The 19896-nt window shown below is 40.4% G+C and overlaps 2 protein-coding genes across 8 annotated transcripts in view; both read right to left on the reverse strand.

Moving 5' to 3' along the window:
* The window catches only part of LOC110494030 (inter-alpha-trypsin inhibitor heavy chain H3), a 40249-nt gene extending 33276 nt beyond the window's left edge, over window positions 1-6973 (reverse strand). For all 3 annotated transcript variants that reach the window (XM_021568707.3, XM_021568706.3, XM_021568705.3), the window contains exons 1-2: window positions 6426-6973; window positions 2670-2786 (exon numbers count right to left, since the gene is read on the reverse strand). In XM_021568707.3, the coding sequence (XP_021424382.2) occupies window positions 2670-2747 (78 nt within the window). In that variant the 5' untranslated portion in view covers window positions 2748-2786; window positions 6426-6973. The remainder of the gene's footprint in view (window positions 1-2669; window positions 2787-6425) is intronic.
* Window positions 6974-13083: 6110 nt separating this feature from the next.
* Window positions 13084-19896, reverse strand: part of wnk2 (WNK lysine deficient protein kinase 2) — a 75003-nt gene continuing 68190 nt past the window's right edge. For all 5 annotated transcript variants that reach the window (XM_036950029.2, XM_090205251.1, XM_036950028.2 and 2 more), the window contains one exon: window positions 13084-16692. In XM_036950029.2, the coding sequence (XP_036805924.2) occupies window positions 16354-16692 (339 nt within the window). In that variant the 3' untranslated portion in view covers window positions 13084-16353. The remainder of the gene's footprint in view (window positions 16693-19896) is intronic.

Raw genomic sequence — 19896 nt, forward strand, 5'->3', positions numbered from 1 at the left:
ATAGCACAGTATGATATGGCGGTAAAATGCACCCAATTACACATATGAATATTACAGTGAGGAGCCAGAAATAAGCTTGCACTTACACACACAGAGAGGGTATTACGTACTAAATATACCCTGTAAACACAACTATGTAGACAGTGACTGGATTTCTTGTGTTAGAGGATCTTTGGTGAGGACATATCTTAGGGTCAACATGGGGAAGGTGAGACGAGTGCAGCAGAGGAGAACACTGTCACATGGGATTCATATTGATTGAGCTCTGAAATTGATTAAACGTCCCTTGATTCACAATGCCATCCCACTCCATATGCATTAAGTGTGTGTGTGTGTGTGTGTGTGTGGCTGGCGTAACAGTACTAGTACTGTATGTCCAGCCATGGTGGTCTATAAAAAGGGTCTCCCCCTTCATTCCTTTCTTTGTTTACTCTCATGCCTTTCATTCCTTTTAACATTATTCCCACCTCCTCAGTAAGGGATGCCAGTGTTTCTCTCTCCGTCCCCTTCTCTCTCCTTGTACTCTTTCTGTCTGTGTGAACAAGGGCTTATCGGCGGCCCTGTCACTCTCCACTTCCACTATTCAGCCCCTGACCCCCCCCACTCGGATAATTACTCCCCTCCCCTTCTTCCTCCACCGCCCCAGCTCCCAGCCTTCAGTGGGCCCACTCCACCTCTCTCTCGCTCTCTCCTTACTTTATCACTCAATCTTTCTCTACCCTTTACTCTCCCTATTTACTTTCCTTTTCACCCCCCACCCTGGTCAATACTCTCTCTCCCTAGCTGTCACAGGCCCTAAGTGACCTAGGGATCGTCCATGAGGGTCAGGGGCGAAGGGGGATGGGCGTGGCGTGTGTGTGTGGGGTGGGGGATGGTATGTGAGTCTGGAAAGACAGAGGTTAGTTGGATGGCAGACAGTGCCCATCACCTGCTCTGTTGTTTACATACTGTAGATCCAGAACATACTAGGGGCAACAGTGGGCACTGTTGTCCTATCTAGACAAACAAACGCCTGGGGTGAAAGAACGACTGGTCAATGCTTTTTCTCATTTAAGAGTATGTGGGCATGTATGAGTCTCAACAGTGAGCACTGTTTCCCCTAGTGGTCGGTTTCCAAATCATCACCTGATGTCCTCAGACATTGATGGACGTCAAATACTGACTTGTATCACGGGTGACCTGGCTGTTGTCACTGTGATCATACAAGTAGGTTCAGCTATGCCGGCCATGTGGAGTGTTTTCAGAGTGTTCTGGATCTACAGTATGTAAACAAGGGAGCAGGTGATGGGCCCTGTACAGTCTGCCATCCAACTAACCTCTGTCTTTCCAGACCTCTTACCTTCAAATAGGTTTTGGTTTTAATAGGGCGTTGTGGACAGGGATAGCGAATAGGCGTAAGCATCTGCCTCTGATTATAAAGGTTGCAATTTCCAATCCAGTGATATATATATATATATATATATTTTTTTTTTTTTGCCTATCCCAAACCTTAACCCTAACCTGAGAAATCATGAGTTAATGCTTACACTTAAACACTTCGAAATGTGACGTTTGCAACAACTTCGTAATTTGACGTTTGAGAAGCATGTCTGAACGTCTAATTCTGAAATGAGACTGTGCGAGCTAGTTGATGAGCAATCCCACCATTTACAAATACATAATAACCAGCAGAACTCAAGATTAGGTTATCTGAAACCTGATTGGTTTCGCACTGACTACACCTACTTTTTGTTTGACTGCCCTCTACACGCCCACATACTCTCAAATGAGAAAAAGCATTGACCAGTCGTTCTTTCACCCCAGGCATTTGTTTGTCTAGCTAGGAGACATGGCGCACAGTCTTTTCAAGGGACTGGAAAGGGTAAAGTAGCAGAGCAACCAGGACAGCTATAGACTTCACTTAGTCTAACTGTCTCGCTCAATCTGACCCCTTCAACATGAGGTATCTTGAACTGATCTATTTTGTGCTTTCTGTGCACCCAAAGCTGCGATCAAAAGACACATCTGAGCTGATGTAACTAATCAAACATACACGGTCACATTTACATGCAGGCAAATCCACACAATCGAAAACAATATTACATTGACATTTTAGTCATTTAGCAGATGCTCTTATCCAGAGCGACTTACAAGAGCAATTAGGGTTAAGTGCCTTGCTCAAGGGCACGTCGACAAATTGTTCATCTAGTCGGCTCAGGGATTCGAACCAGCAAAGTTTGGGTTACTGGCCCAATGCTCTTAACTGAAACGAACTACAAAAATCTCTGAAACTGGAAACACTCATCTCCCTCACTAGCTTTAAGCACCAACTGTCAGAGCAGCTCACAGATTACTGCACCTGTACATAGCCCACCTATAATTTAGCCCAAACAACTACCTCTTTCCCTACTGTATTTATTTTATTTATTTATTTATTTTGCTCCTTTGCACCCCATTATTTTTATTTCTACTTTGCACATTCTTCCACTGCAAATCTACCATTCCAGTGTTTTACTTGCTATATTGTATTTACTTTGCCACCATGGCCTTTTTTTGCCTTTACCTCATTAGCTCACATCGTATATGTTGTTTTCAACTTGCCTACCTGGTTAAATAAAGGTGAAATAAAATTTTAAAAATAAACTGCTCGGTAGAGTACCTTCCCCACTGTTACCTGTGTGTGACCCTACCTTATCGGTTGGTGCTGTGGTAACGCAGGCCAGCAGCAGCCCAAGGAGGCCGACTCCTACAGAGACTCCCTTCATCATGACCTCCGCAGAAATGAAGTCCCACAAAACCTACCCAGCCTTTTAAAGAAGAGCACAGGATATTATTGGCCAGTAAACAGAGAGTACACAGCAGTCAGTCATTCATCCACCATTTACTGACTATGACGTGCTCGTGTTGAATTGTAGCAGTAACATCTTAAAATAACGTCCTAAAGGTTGGTTCAGCACTTTTATATTCCAGCTAATGAAGCTCAGTTGGGATTTTTTTAAATTGTATTTGTTAGACTCAAATTATTTATGTTGAGATTTGTAAGAAATCATTATAATCCATTGCATTGCCACACACTGTGTCACCTTACCTTCAGCTAATGGTCACGTGAAATTTGACTGCCGTCATGACTCATGATCGCCAGTGTGGCATTAATACATTCACCGTAACAGCCCTATTCAATACTAAACATATATTTCAGAAAATGTGAAAATAATGGTTGTGGGACAGGATAGATAGCTAGCCATATGCTAGCTATGGGGATTCGTTAAAGACCAAAATAAGTCTAAAGTCCAACACAAAACAGTCACAACCAAAACAATTTGCTTTGTTTTGCTATTGACACTTGATTGTTAATTAACTTTCTTTACATTTATTGAAATGAAAAAACATCTGATATGATAATCTACATTAAACACATAGATAAGTGTTTATATTTTGGATCCTATTGATTGTGATAGTATGTCAATCACATGTGCCACATTAGTTATGGTATCAATTAAGTCAGCAACTAAGTTCACAATGTGTACAGCATACCAGGTCACTACGGAAACTCCTCTTATTTTGCCAAAACAAAGATAGGAAAAGAGACAATTTAAACATCTAACAAACAACATAATTTATAACATACATAAGAAATTACATCAATCAATACATTTCAGAATCATACAATCAACATTGAACATTTTACAGAGAACAATAGAGATTATATTTCTCTAAATTCAGTTTAAAGGTTTTGATAATCAGGGAAAGAAATCATGTTTTTAAATTATGTTTTTTGTACATTTTGAAAGCAGATAAAATGTCCCAAATTAATTTGTAATATAAGTATGTACATGCTTATTTATATATGTGCATGCTTATTTATATATGTACATGCTTATTTATATATGTACATGCTTATTTATATATGTGCATGCTTATTTATATATGTACATGCTTATTTATATATGTACATGCTTATTTATATATGTGCATGCTTATTTATATATGTACATGCTTATTTATATATGTGCATGCTTATTTATATATGTACATGCTTATTTATATATGTACATGCTTCACCCTTTACTGCAACTTCTTTGACAATTTTTTTGGTAGAGACACATTTTGTGCCTGGTAAGGAATTCAGTAAAATATAAAAAAAAATATGCAATACAAAGAAAGTGTGTGAGTAGTAGATACAGTATGTCTATCTGACATATGTTGTAGGACGTGCTGAAAGTTTGGTAAAAATAGAACACAACATTCATTTTTTTCCAAAACACAATTTGAACCACTTTGGTAAAATGACTCATATAGTGCAGTACTTTAGATAATAGGGTGCCATTTGGGGTGTAAACTTGGACTACAGAAGTAATACAACCAGTGGCTTGGGAAGGGATGTCAGGCTTCCCCCAAAAATGTACCAAGAAACATTTTATGAAAACATACAATCATTCATCATTCATCTCTCTGTGTTTCATAATTGTCCTTCAATTCGCAAGAGGCTGAATGTATCTCACAGGAGAAAACATCAGAGTGTGCGAAACTGCTCCCCTCTGTCTCTCTACGTGTAGGCCAATTATCTGAGGCTGTCTGGTCCAAATGAGTATGACATTGTTGCCGCCCATAGCATTTATTACGAGAGAAGCCATAGACCATTTGCCCTCCCTTGACAAAAAAGTATAAAACAATAGCCAATCAGCTTTAAGCTAAACTGAGCAAGCTCAAATATGAATGGTACTGGCGCACCCAAAAAAAAGTGTCAAGGAAAGCCAGCTTGGATTTGGCGTCTCTCCTATCAAATCGCATTGAGTATACATCATTGACCGAAACGACTTGAATTGTTGCATCTCGTTGTGTTGCTGTCCTTCGTTTTACTTAATTCTCCGTACTGGCTAATGATTATAACGCGATTCTGATCCAACCATTAATTCATACATTGTTGTGCCCCTGGCCTGAGAGGATGGAAGTTTGAATACGTACCTAGATATAGAAGGCAAGCATTTTAGCCAGGTAGCCTAGGACAACACAAAATAAAGGAGTGTACTGTACACTCTAAAAAATGAGGGGTTCAACAAGGGTTCTTCTAAGATCCTGAAAGTTCTTGGCACTGAAAATTGCCCCCAAAAGTTTATTTCAAGAACCTCATAGGAGGTGGGGTTCCTCAAGGAACACCCTTAGTTGGTGGGGGTTCTTGCAGGAACTTAACTGCCCAACTGATATATTTGGATTTGAAAGAACAGCAGGTGCAGGCATTTAACTGAAACATTTAAAGACCTCCTCAATTTAGGGTAAGGTTTGTCCCTTGTATGATCGAAATGTATATTGTTTTATGATGATAGCATCTATTTTTTCATATTTGTGCAAATCTTTCTAAACAGAAAATATACACAATTCATTGGATATCAATCAACAAAGAGGTACAAATATGTAGGCTATAATAATATGTTGAAGGCTAGCTGTATTGGGTGCAGATGACTGAACTGCTCACTTTTGTGGTTGCAGGTATACAGAGGAGGAGACATACACATGCATGTCAATTGGTATTGGTATGTTATGCAGATCACATTTACCATCCTCCTCCCTTACCTCTTCAATGAATATCCCATAGGCCTCTCTACATTATGGACACTGTCGCGATACGAAACCTTCAGCCCCGCCCCTTGGCCGGCAGCGGGGTGCTATAGAGATGGTTAGCGTCCCGTTCCCTGGATTGGACAGGGCACTATAGATACTTCAGGTTATCTCGGTATAACCAGGACCGCTCGCGTAGCCCTGCCTCTCTTTCTATATCGAAGCGTTGTCCGCGTAGAGAGGTCTTTTGCCTTGTCACTCTCAACGGTCTAGCTCTAGCTAGGATATGTGAACCTCACCTTTATCCTCTAGACTCTTTGCTTCACCACTAATTGGTCCTTGAGTTGTTATTAAGCACTAGTCCTACCAGTCTCCTCTATATGATTTCCCTGTGGTTGAGTATTTCCCCTATGTGATGTATCTAGTTTAAAGTATGAAGACCTTTTGTCAACTTAGTCTCACTACTCTGCCCGTCGGCTATGTATCGCTTGGAAAAGAAAACTTAGATAGATCGATAAGACAATTAAATGAATCACTACTGGACACACCTTCCTCCTTGTCTTTTAATGGTAACTCATTCTGTCATAGAGCATTGATCTCCGTTTCCAGTGCCCCGGTAGCGGGGAGTGTCAGAGTTGTTATCTCCCGTGCCGTTAACTGTCTTTGAGAGAACCTTTTACTCGAGACAAAATGAGGCTACCGTTTATTTTTGAAAACACTCTGTTTTTTGTCTTTTACAATCAAACACACTTCAAAATACACAATTTGTTACTCGGTCACACACAGCGTTAATCAAAAACATGCAAATGACTTAATGCTCTTATAAAATGCCTGGTACAATGATAACACTTATCTCTATATTTAAATACTTATAATAGTTATTTAATTACCTTTGAGAGATTACGAGGAGACCCACGAGATCAGGAGCAGAGTTTCAATCGGTCAGAGTTCTGTTAAGAATTTAGATAGGTAGCGACTCCCCTCTACTGGCTGAGAGGTTGAATTGGAGTCGGTGCTTTACTAAATTGAGAGATTCAAGTTTGGCTCGGATGGGAGAACCCGCTGGTGATTCCCTGCCCCAAATGGAATACCAAAAAGTCTGTGTCCGCAACGAGGTCGCGATACTGAGCTCAATCGAGAGGCTACAGAGAACTCTCTGGATATATTTGCATCAGCACCCACGTACCTGGCGCAAAGCGACAAAACAGCTGTTCGATAGTTAAACGGTATATCGGAGAGTTACTTCTCAGATCCAACAAGTTAGAATCTTTTAAGTAATTTGAGTCAGGTGTCAATTTACCCGAAGTCAAATGGTTGTCTAAATGAATTCAGAATTCAAGAAGTCAGCGCCAAAGTAATGGCAAATGTCTCTTTATATACCTTTTGATTCTCTGCACCCGATCCGCTGCTCCTCCCATTGCCTCAGAGCAGAGAGGGTGATGACATATCTTACAACAGGAAATACTTTTCTTACAGTGCATATATGGGCCTCTGGTTATGACAGAGCCTATTACTCTATCAGCAATGAGTCTATCAGCTGTTCCCATTCAGAGGTGTCACTTGAGGCAGAGGGTGATTCTTCCTGACACCAGTCAGGTTCAGTAGTTGGTTGGCTTGAGTCGTCTTCTGGTGGCTTTGCCCAATCTGGTATTTATGTAGGCGAGGTCATCTCTGTCTCTACCCTTGGTGGGTGAGACAGGGGAAGAGGACCAGGAGGTAGATCCATTTGGCGTTTTACTACAACACGGTATGTGTATGAAAACCATTATCAAAATCATTTGTGTCGTGGGCATGTTTTGTTATTCATCTGTATAATTAAAAATGTTTTGGATTCACACTCCCTACACCTCTGATGACTATAACAGGAAACATGTTTGATCCCCATGTAATGCAATATCATTCTGGCTATGGATACGGAGAACATCAACACGCCAGAGGATGTACCCATAGGACTTGGGGCTCTGCTGGGAGTTTAGCTCTTATTTCGATTTTTTTATTCTGCTATGCCACTAGAATCATCATAATAAACACTCACAACTAAAATGTTGTGTTATTGTTGTTATGAGTATTATTCATAATAATAACAATAATAAGGGAGGGGGTAGTTGAAAAATGAACCCCAAAAGGTTATTGAAATAGTTCTTTGAGGATCCATTAAAAGGGGTTCTTTGAAGAACCATCTTCAAGGGTTCTTCAAAAAACATATAGGGGTTACCCCACAGTTTCAATTTGAAGAACCCCTAAAGCAGATATTACCAAACTGCAGCAGCTACTCTTCCTGGGGTCCACACAAAACATAATACATGACATAATATAGAACTGCAATAGACAAGAACAACAGAACAACAGAACTACATCATTTATTTTTAAAGGCACACGTAGCCTACATATCAATGCATACACACAAACTTTCTAGGTCAAATAGGGGAGAGGAGTTGTGCCGCGAGGTGTTGCTTTATCTGTTTTTTGAAACCATGTTTTTTGTTTATTTGAGCAATATCAGATGGAAGAAGTCCCATGCAGTAAGGGCTCTATATAATACTGTACACTTTCTTGAAATTGTTCTGGATTTGGGGACTGTGAAAAGACCCCTGGTGGCATGTCTGGTGGGATAAGTGTGTGTGTCAGAGCTGTGTGTACGTTTACCATGCAAACAATTGGGGATTTTCAACACATTAATGTTTCTTATAAAAAGAAGTGATGCAGTCAGTCTCTCCTCAACTCATAGCCAAGAGAGATTGGCATGCATAGTATTTATTTCAGCCCTCTGATTACAATTAGGAGCAAAATGTGTCACTCTGTTCTGGGCCAGCTGCAGCTTAACTAGGTTTTTCCTTGCAGCACTGGACCACACGACTGGACAATAATCAAGATTAGACAAAACTAGAGCCCGCAGAACTTGTTTTTGGAGTATGTTGTCAAAAAAGCAGAGGATCTCTTTATTACGGCTAGATCTCTCCCCATCTTTACAACCATTGAATCTATATATGTTTTGACCATGAGAGTTTACAAATCTAAGGTAACGCAGAGAAATGTAGTCTCCTCAACTTGTTCAACAGTCACGCCATTCATTACCAGATTCAGCTAAGGTCTAGCACTTAAGGAAGGATTTGTACCAAATACAATGCTCTTAGATTTAGAGATGTTCAGGTCCAGTTTATTACTGGCCACCCATTCCAAAACAGACTGCAACTCTTAGTTAATAAGGGTTTCAGTGACTTCATTAGCTGTGGTTGCTGATGCGTATATGGTTGAATCATCAGCATACATGGAAACACATGCTTTGTTAAATGCCAGTGGCAGGTTTCTGGTAAAAAAATAGAAAATTGTAGAGAGCCTAGAGAGCCGCCCTGCGATACACCACACTTTACATGTTTGACATTAGAGAAGCTTCCATTAAAGAAAACCCTTTCAGTTCTATTAGATAGATAGCTCTAGGCTCAGATTAAAAATATGACAAATAGGAGTGGCTATAGAGTCAGCTACCATCCTCAGTAGCTTCCCATCTAAGTTTTCAATGCCAGGAGGTTTGTCATTATTGATCGATAACAATAATTTTTCCACCTCTCCAACATGAACTTTATAAAATTCCAACTTGCAATGCTTTTCTTTCATTACTTGTTTTTGTTACGCATGAATACAATTGCTCACTGTTCGTTGTTGGCATTTCCTGCCTAAGTTCGCCCACTTTGCCAATGAAATAATCATTCAAATAATTGCCAACATCAAATGGTTTTGTGATGAATAAGCCATCTGATTTGATGAAAGATGGAATTTAATTAGACTTTCTGCCCATAATTTCATTTAAAGTACTCAAGTTTTTTCCCCATTATTCTATATATCATTGGTCTGAACTTCATAATAAAGTTTATTCTTCTATTTGTTGAGTTTAGTCACATCATTTCTCAATTTGCAGTAAGTAAGCCAGTCAGCTGTGCAGCCAGACTTATTAGCCACTTCTTTTGCCCCATCTCTTTCAGCCATACAGTTTTTCAATTCCTCATCAATCCATGGAGCCTTAACAGTTCTAACAGTCAGTTTGTTAACAGGTGCATGTTGATCAATAATTGGAAGAAGCAATTTAATATATTCATCAAGTGCAGCGTCTGGATGCTCCTCCTTAATCACATCAGACCAACAAATATTTGTAACATCATCCACATAAGAGTCACAGCTTTTGTATTATCTCTTATACACTATTTTAGGCCCAGTTGTTGGAACTTTGGCTTTCCTGGATATGGCCACAATATTGTGATCACTGCATCCAATGGGTACAGATACAGCTTTAGAACAAAGTTCTCCAGCATTAGTACAAATGTGATCGATACATGTGGATGGTCTTGTTCCTGTAGTGTTTGCTAACTCCCTGGTAGGTTGGTTAATAACCTGAACCAGATTACAGGCACTGCTTACAGTAAGAAGCTTCCTCAAGAGAGGACAGCTTGATGAAAACAAGTCAATATTCAGTTCCCCAAGAAAGTGGACCTCTCTGTTTACATCACATACACTGTCAAGCATTTCACACATATTATTTAGATACTGATTGTTAGCACTTGGTGGACTATATCAACACCCCAAAAGAAAAGGCTTTAGATGTGCCAAGTGAACCTGCAACCACAACACTTCAATAACACTTGACATAATAAGATCTACTCTAAGCATTACAGGGATATGGCTCTGAATATATAAAGCAACACCTCCCCATTAAGCATTTCTGTGTCTTCTATAGATGTTATATCCTTGTATTGCTACTGATGTATCATCAAATGAATTATCTAAGCGAGTTTCAGAAATGGCTAATATATGAACGTTAGCAAGATATTGATTTCATTAACCTTATTTCTTAGGCTACATATATTAATATGTGCTATTTTCTGCCATGTCCTGGGTAGCTTATCAGAGAAAGACATAATACTGAAAAGAGCAAAAAAGCTAGAGAAAAAAACATACATTCAGCAGTCCATTAATCAATTGGTGTGCGTGTGCTGCAGGGTTGAAGCTACGAACCTATAGGCTTGGCTCTCTCATCCCTTCCAGGCTTCTGCGAGGGAGGGTGGACAATGAGCCTGTCATAGCGGATGTAAGCAATGTCCCCACCCCCTCTGGCAGCTTTCACGGCTGGGATCAGTTCTGTCCTCCTCCGGCGCATAGCTTCAGGATAGTCCTCGTTGGGGAAGATATACGTTCCTCTCAAGTTCTTGGCTCTTTCCAGAACAGCTACCTTGTCCTTGAACCTCAGGAACTTGACCACTATCAGCCTGGGCCTATCACCTGGGCCGGTGGTGGGTTTTACAGTCCTGTGAACACGCGCCACCTCAATCTTCCTGTGGTTTATCTTCAATTTCTCAGAGATAATTTCCCTCACTTTGTCCCCAGACTCCATCCAGGTCTCAGGTGGAGATTTTGCAATTCCGTCCACTAGATGGTTGTCAAACCATACCATCCAACGGGGCTATTCATTTGGGTGAGGTTTTTTCTTGCCTGAGTAGCCTCGTTTCACTGCCCAAAATTTTATTAAACCATCAGTGTTAAGCAAAATAACAACACAATGTCAAATACAGGTAGCCTAGTCAAATAATTAAACTCCAATCACATTAACCGTTACTCTCTCGCAGGAAACCTTCACTCTTGCGCAGACATTTAGAAACGAAACATGAGAATTTGAAAAATAAGCCACCAGAGTTTTTGGAGCAAGAGTAAAGAGGACTTTCGAGTAGTAAGACATGTATTAAGGCAACAGATACCATTAATAAGAAGGGGTAGAAGCGTCTTATACGGTGAGCTACCGAGTGGTTAGGACAGGCAAGCCCCAGATTATTGTGGAGGACTTATTTCTTTCTGCTGCTGCTGTGGATATGGCTGGGAAAATGCTGGGAGAAGAAGCCCAAAAAACTAGACAGACAATGCCTTCATCAAACAACACTGTTTCATGATGCATCAGTGACATGGCAGGAGATGATTACTGCTTCGCATACAAGCCAGTGAATTCTATGCGTTACAGCTGGATGAGTCAACAGACCTGGCGGGCCTGGCACAGATCCTGGTAAATGTTCGTTAGTTTATGGGGGGTCAATTAAGGAAGACATGCTCTTCTGCAAAACACTGGAAACCAGGACAACAGGAGAGGATATTTTTTAAAGTACTGGACAGCTTTGTGACATCAAATCAACTTTGGTGGTCAAGATGTGTTGCTATCTGTACTGATGGCGCAAAAGCCATGACAGGGAGACATAGTGGAGTGGTAACGCACGTGCAAGCAGTTGCTCCCGACGTCACTTGGGTACACTGCAGCATCCACTGAGAGCCTCTTGTTGCCAAGGGAATGCCTGACAGCTTGAAATAATTTGTGGACACTACAGAGAAAATGGTTCACTTTGTTAAAGCAAGGCCTTGTGTATTTTTTGCATTATGCAATGATATGGGCAGCGACCATGTAACGCTTTTACAACATACAGAACTGCGCTGGTTATCAAGGGGCAAAGTATTGACACATTTTTTTTAAATTGAGAGACGAGCTTAAAGTTTTCTTTATTGACCATAATTTTAACTTGTCTGACCGCTTGCATGAGGACGAGTTTCTCATACAACTGGCCTATCTGGGTGATGTTTTTTCTCGCATGAATGATCTGATTCTAGGATTACAGGGACTCTCTGCAACTATATTCAATGTGCGGGACAAAATTGAGGCTATGATTAAGAAGTTGGAGCTCTTCTCTGTCTGCATTAACAAGGACAACACACAGGTCTTTCCATCATTGTATGATTTGTATGATTTTTGAGTGCAAATAAACTCAAGCTTACGGACAATGTCAAATGTGATATAGCGAAGCACCTGAGTGAGCTGGGTGCGCAATTACGCAGTTACTTTTATGAAACGGACAACACAAACAACTGGATCTGTTATCCCTTTCATCCCCTGCCTGAAAAAAAAGCATGAAAACGAAATACAGGCTCAAACTGGGTGGAAAATGATTTAAGACAGACTCTCTCCAATACAACCGAACATTTCAGAGTTATGTGCATCCTTTCAAGCACACCCTTCTCATTAACCTGTGGTGAGTTATTCACAATTTCTGTTGAACAAATATGGTTTTATATGTAAGATGGCTAAATAAAGAGCAAAAATTATATAATTATTTGTGCCCTGGTCCTATAAGAGCTCTTTGTCACTTCCCACTCACTCATTCTTATGTTTAATAAATGCAGGCTTATAGCAAAAAAACAACATTTGAGAGTGTGCTGACCCTGGTGCTAGAGGGGGTATGCAGCTGGAGGTTGAATGATTGAAGGAGTACGGGCATATAAAACGTTTGGGAACCACTGCCCGAAAGGATATTCTAGGAAACTTTTATTTGTAGAGTGTATAACATAGTGATATACCATTTTGTCAACATGAGAGGAGGATGGCATTGGCGTTTCTCTACAAGTAGGTTGAGTCAACATGTTTTTCTGCTTTCACAAAGGCACACACACACAGAGAAATCAGAACCTTCACCCAGTGATTTTACCCACGCACCGCTACTGAATATAACAGACGCAGAGAAAACATGTTGTCAAGCAAAAACAAGTTTATTATTTATTTCTGTCTTCAAATATGTACAATCTTTGTGAGCGAGATGAGCGTTACTGACCAGTGTGTCAGGAAAGTGAAGGGAGAGTATAAGCTAGGCAAAAGAAATCGTACAGAGAGCAGAGCTTCTACTGCAAGCGTCACAGATCAGAGTTCAGAGAAAGCCTTGCTGTGTATAGTGAGCGCATGATGAGTCCTGTCAATAGCTACATAGGCCAGGTGCTGTTTACAGAGAACACAAGTCTCGCTTTGCATGGGATGGAGATTGGATTCAGAGCAGAACATTCTGCACTATTCGTCTACAAAAGTTCAATTCAAACTGAACTGACTGAAGGACTGTACAGTTAGGAAACGCTTCAAACCATAACAAGTAAATGATTTATTTGCAAGAATTGCCAACTGGTTGGCAAAGGAAGCTATTGGCTGAATGGGTGTAGTAGTGACAGACACTATTTATCTCACATCCCGGGTATGGAGCCTTTGCTGGGATTGTTTGGGTCATGTGATTTCTGATCTTTGTTGATAGATATTATTGTACAAGATGATGTGTGTTATACTGGATTTAAATGATTGCGTCATACAACCCAAAACCAAAATGAAAGAAGTATTGATTGATATACACTGGGCTGGTCTTATGATTCTGACCATATCAGAAGACTAAAGTGGAAGAACTGCGCAGTTAGAAGACATAGCCCCTTCTCTGTCATCAACACACAGCACTACATTAGTCACTGTATAACTGCATACTTATTATCCTTATGATACAGATTATGACTGATCTTACGTCAATGATCAAACTCCTTATTGAACATTATGACTTTTTTTTTACCAACAACCTCCACAGATACCGTATGATATGCACATTTTATCCGTTGGTTACTACATGGGCTTTAGACGAGTCAACTTGTTTAGGTCATGCGATAAATTACAAATCCTTATATATCATACCGGCCTCTAACATTCATATATGTCATAAGGTACTGTGCATGAACAAAACCCATACTTGTGTCATTCCACGAATAGAGTGCCTTGTCGGTAGTGTAATAACACAAATACACATTTATTTCCGTCATAAAGAGTAAATGTTAAACTACATAAAAACATGTTTTCCCATCTCAGAAAATAAATGGCTGTAAAAGTGCCAATTAAAGTAACAGCATTGACGATTTCATCTTACTTAAGCCATAACTTAGGGGGTATGGAACAGAGAGGCGCAATTCAATGCAAGATTAACCAAACTTGCGAACTTGTTAAATCATGTGTTGACTATCTGTCTAGGGGTAACGAGGTTGACGTGTTATGATCGAATCGCTCAGTTTTCCACCACAAAACACTGGAAATGGACAAAAAGAGGGGCACCAGCTCACCTGCTTTTACACTATGCTTTGACTATTAGATGTTACATTTTTCTTTTTAAAGGAGAGTTCAGTTCATGTCACAGGGCTGACCTTAAACCCGAGGGACCCATTGGTACTTGGTCAAAGAAAGAAAAGAACTACGGCTTTACAGCGATGGTGAAAACTTTGGGAATGTTTGTGGTGAAGCGGGTTAAAATTGTCAAACAGGATGTGGGACATGCCAAAATGGGAATTTACTTTAATGAAAACACGCTACTATTGGACTTATGTGAACCGACTGTTAAATTGAGTGCTTAGCTCAGTAAGAGCGGAGAAGTATGTGAACTAACGGTTAAATGACGTGTTTTATAAAAATGTACACACACCCACAACGTCACAAGGCCATGAAAGGCACTATTCGTGGAATGACCCACTTAATACTGAAACCACACGGGTGAATGATTCAAACCTACAATAAGGCATACTGTAGGAATGTCCATACTGAGAAACCCTTCAGTTCTACTCATACTGTACAGTACAGTACGAAATATCCCGTTTTGTGATGGCCAAGTAACACTAGCTCTCACCCAGACAATGCCCCCAACTCTTGCACTTATCCCGTGCAAGCTTTAGTGTGTGTTCATGCAGGCCGTGGTCAGTGGAGCAAAATCGTATATAGCTACTGCTTTGTAGAAGCCTCTGGACAAAGAGGCCAACACATAGCTTCAGTGCACTGTGTGAATCTTACAGTAGTACATTAGATAATGTCCCATCTGTTACTATAATATTCACAAAACAACCAATACCATGGTCATACTCCCAACATTCTAAATTGGCAACCTGAATATAACCAACCTGTTTTTTTCCTAAATATAACATTCACACAAATATACCTAGTACCTTTAAAGACAAAACCACACACATAATATGACCCCATTATCCTGACTTATCTCAAATGGCCTCATGCTTGTCTCCAGAATTAACTGAAACTACTGTTCAAGGCACTCTTGCAGGATATTTCTCCTGAAGGTTAAGTTCAAGTTCTTCCACATTTCCTAGTACTATTTCAAGCACTAGCGTTGTAAGAGTTTCAATGAAAATGAAGGAAGTATATTACAACATAAATGTCAGAGTAATAAAGCAGGCGGTCCTGGTAACCAGGGTGACACGGCTGGTAACCAGGGAAACCAACAGTGTGACCAGGCTGTTAACCAGGGTGACACGGCTGGTAACCAGGGAAACCAACAGTGTGACCAGGCTGTTAACCAGGGTGACACAGCTGGTGACCTGGGTAACAAGGCTCGTAACCAGGGAGACCAGGCTGGTAACCAGGTAGACGAGGCTTCACAGTGACGGCAAGATGGTGAATGGCTCTCGTCTGGGTTAGGATAGAGCCCTGCAGGCCCTACTGTACATATGGATAACATGTTGGACACACACTGTCTCACAAAAACACACACACACACAGGGGTACACATACACACATATGGGTGATAAACACACAAACATAAACAGTTTATGTACAAAGACTTACAGTAGCAATGAATGATATAGGAATAGATCATTTAAATACACAGAAAGCTTATATGCACAAACAAATGAATGGATTATGCAAATATAATGAATGTATTACACACCTTAAATACAGTACAACACATTCACACAGGTGATAAAATATACATATGTCCCTTATGTACATACATATGAGGTATGTAAATTGAGGTTGATAATGTCACACACATTGATAACAACATATATGGGCTATATATACAAATGCTTACTATATACATACATGCTGGTTAAATATATACAGTTTACATACTGTGCGTAGAGTAGACCACAGCTCTAACTACATATGACTTATTTTTTGGTAACATAGTTGGAAGACATGATGCTACAGGGGTTAGAGGATTAGAGGGTCCTGGTTTTGGGGTCGGGGGGCTCGTAGGGTGGAGCAGGGGCGGAGGTGGGGGTGCCCCAGGCTGAGGGCATGATAGGGAAAGCAAACACCCCTGAACCCAAGGAGGACAGCAGCTCAGGCCACTGGCTTACACAGAAGGGTGAGAGGGGCGAAGGTGGCAGCCCCCCAAACAGGTCTGGGGCTGGATGGGCCACCAGATATCTAGGATGGAACCCTGCTTGTCCCGGGGAGCTGGTCCTCATCACTGACCCCTGGGCCTGGCTGTCAATCATCGGCCATGACAGGGAGAGTTGGGGGCCTTCAAAGCCAGGGGCTGTCCTGGCAGGTGTCTGAGGAGAAAGATATATAGGTGAGCTTTCAGTCACCACAGGCTTTCATCTTAACAATTCCAAACCTGGCTTCAAATAGTAATTGTTTTCTTTCAAATGAATTCAACCTGTGATTAGGTCTGTCTGGAGTGCCAGCTGGTAGGTTTTGCACTTTGGGACTAGTCCATTGTTTCTATTCTGGGTGGGAAATGAACACCCACCAGCTGTCAAATGCAGGGACATTTTGGCATTGGCAGGTAAGAACGCCTATTTCACCAGCCATATTGGCAGGTTGTCACACAGAGCATTTGACAACAGTTTTTTCCAATGAAAAGTCAAATTGACCCGAAAGGCTACTAAAGTGTGACTTTGTCATCATGTTCATGGCTAGTTACAGTACTTTGTTAACACGCTATGTTGTTTTTCAATATTGGTTTGAGTTTTCTGCAACTGTCTGCTGCTAGCAATAAGATAGTCCAAATGGCTGAAAAATTGCAACATTTGCTTGGAGCTAACTCTGCAAATAGCCCTACTGGGTGATTTGAAAAGTCATAGTCAATTGATATAATAATATAATAATACTCTTCGCACAAATGTTTATCTTTAATTTAGAATCTGTAGAAACGATGAGAATAGAACGTTTCAGAAATGTTGTGAAACATCACAGCACAGTTAAAAAATATATGGCAGCTAGAAATCAAAACTGGATGGTCTTCAGAGATAGATGGGAGGGGTTGAGGGTAGCTGAAGGATGGGACTAAAAACAAACAAAAGATAACTAATGTAAAGTATACTGTGTCTGTAAAATGTATATACATATATGATATATATATCGTATATATCATATATAAATGTGTATAAGCTGGACGTAGAAGTCTAAGTATTGTTGTCCATTAGTTTACTCCAATTAGGGGAGGGATGATAGGGTTAGGGGAAAATAATTTATCATTTGGTACTACATCATTCCATATGTGTTATTTCATAGTTTTGATGTCTTCACTTTTATTCTACAATGTAGAAAATAGTACAAATAAGGAAAAACCTTTGAATGAGTAGGTGTTCTAAAACTTTTGACCGGTAGAGTAGCTATGTGTGTTGAAAACATTTCATCACAGGTAAGACATATAACTTGTTTAGTATAGTTCATTTGTAAGTCCACTCACTCCTTGTAGCTGTATAGTCAGTTTGTTTGAAGTTGCTCTTGGCGAACATAATGTTCCGGTCGTTAGCTAGCTAGCACTGACGTGGCTGCTAGCACCTTCATGAAAAGGGACATTTTATTTACCTTTACTTAACTAGGCAAGTCATTTAAGAACAAATTCGGGGGAAGCTCTTCAATATTACATAGTAGTAAGTAGTAAGATTTCTCGGGAGCAGGCAATGTTGAAAATTAATCTTTAGACATGTTGTACTTTTCTTAAATGTAGTTTTGTAAATGACTAAAACAAGCAGACAACAAGAAAATTGTCTTTGAAAAAAGTCAAGTTTCTGCTGTGAGTCAATGGGGTAACCTAGGTAACCACATGTTTTCCCCACAGGCGGGCAGGGCCAGGATGTTCTATATAATACCAAATGGGACCAGGGTTGCCAGGTCCAGCTAAAATTTAGAGCCCATTGACCTCTGAAAACTTGCCCACAAGGCCTGAAAACTATCCCAACATGTTTTTACCGCAGCATTTATCCAATAAACCCTTTTCCCATAACATTATCGAGAGAAAAGATAAATTGCCCTTATTAATCTCTCCAGATAATTTTCTATCAATGGATGTCAATTTAACTTGTTTTGACTGCTATGATTAAACAATAAGGCAATATATATATTTTTAAAGACAAATGCCATGGTGGCAGCGGTTCAATTTAGGAGTAGCCCAAAAATGCGCCACCCGCAACCAATACATGTTTTTGTCAATGTAACCCAATTTGACTGCAAACCCGCAAAAACTGCAACCCTGACTGGGACTAGACAGAGATTCTCATCTCTGACAGACATCGAGTGGCCGTTACTACGGTAACAGCCCACCCCTTAACTTCTTATGGCTGGGGGGCAGTATTAAGTAGCTTGGATGAATAAGTTGCCCAAAGTAAACGGCCTGCTCCTCAGTCTCAGTTGCTAATATATGCATATTGTTATTAGTATTGGATAGAAAACACTCTAAAGTTTCCAAAACTGTCAAAATATTGTCTGTGAGTATAACAGAACTGATAATGCAGGCGAAACCCCTAGGAAAATCAAACCAGGAAGTGGCTTATATTTTGAAAACTTCATGTTCCATAGCCTACCTTTGCTCCATTTAAAGGAATATCAACCAGATTCCGTTTCCTTTCGCTTCCTCAAGGTGTTAACAGTCTTCAGACATAGTTTCAGGCTTTTATTTTGAAAAATGAGCGAGAACGATAAAATCACGTCATTGTATGGCCGGGTGCCAGCAGCATTTTGTATGTGCAACAGAGTTTGGGCAGCCATGGCCTTTCCCTCTCCTACTGAAAAAGACAGCTGCAGTTGATACAGTGCCTTGCGAAAGTATTCGGCCCCCTTGAACTTTGCGACCTTTTGCCACATTTCAGGCTTCAAACATAAATATATAAAACTGTATTTTTTTGTGAAGAATCAACAACAAGTGGGACACAATCATGAAGTGGAACGACATTTATTGGATATTTCAAACTTTTTTAACAAATCAAAAACTGAAAAATTGGGCGTGCAAAATTATTCAGCCCCTTTACTTTCAGTGCAGCAAACTCTCTCCAGAAGTTCAGTGAGGATCTCTGAATGATCCAATGTTGACCTAAATGACTAATGATGATAAATACAATCCACCTGTGTGTAATCAAGTCTCCGTATAAATGCACCTGCACTGTGATAGTCTCAGAGGTCCGTTAAAAGCGCAGAGAGCATCATGAAGAACAAGGAACACACCAGGCAGGTCCGAGATACTGTTGTGAAGAAGTTTAAAGCCGGATTTGGATACAAAAATATTTCCCAAGCTTTAAACATCCCAAGGAGCACTGTGCAAGCGATAAAATTGAAATGGAAGGAGTATCAGACCACTGCAAATCTACCAAGATCTGGCCGTCCCTCTAAACTTTCAGCTCATACAAGGAGAAGACTGATCAGAGATGCAGCCAAGAGGCCCATGATCACTCTGGATGAACTGCAGAGATCTACAGCTGAGGTGGGAGACTCTGTCCATAGGACAACAATCGTATATTGCACAAATCTGGCCT

Source organism: Oncorhynchus mykiss, chromosome 17, assembly GCF_057628025.1.
Source record: "Oncorhynchus mykiss isolate SJ-2025 chromosome 17, ASM5762802v1, whole genome shotgun sequence".
Classification (NCBI taxonomy): domain Eukaryota; kingdom Metazoa; phylum Chordata; class Actinopteri; order Salmoniformes; family Salmonidae; genus Oncorhynchus; species Oncorhynchus mykiss.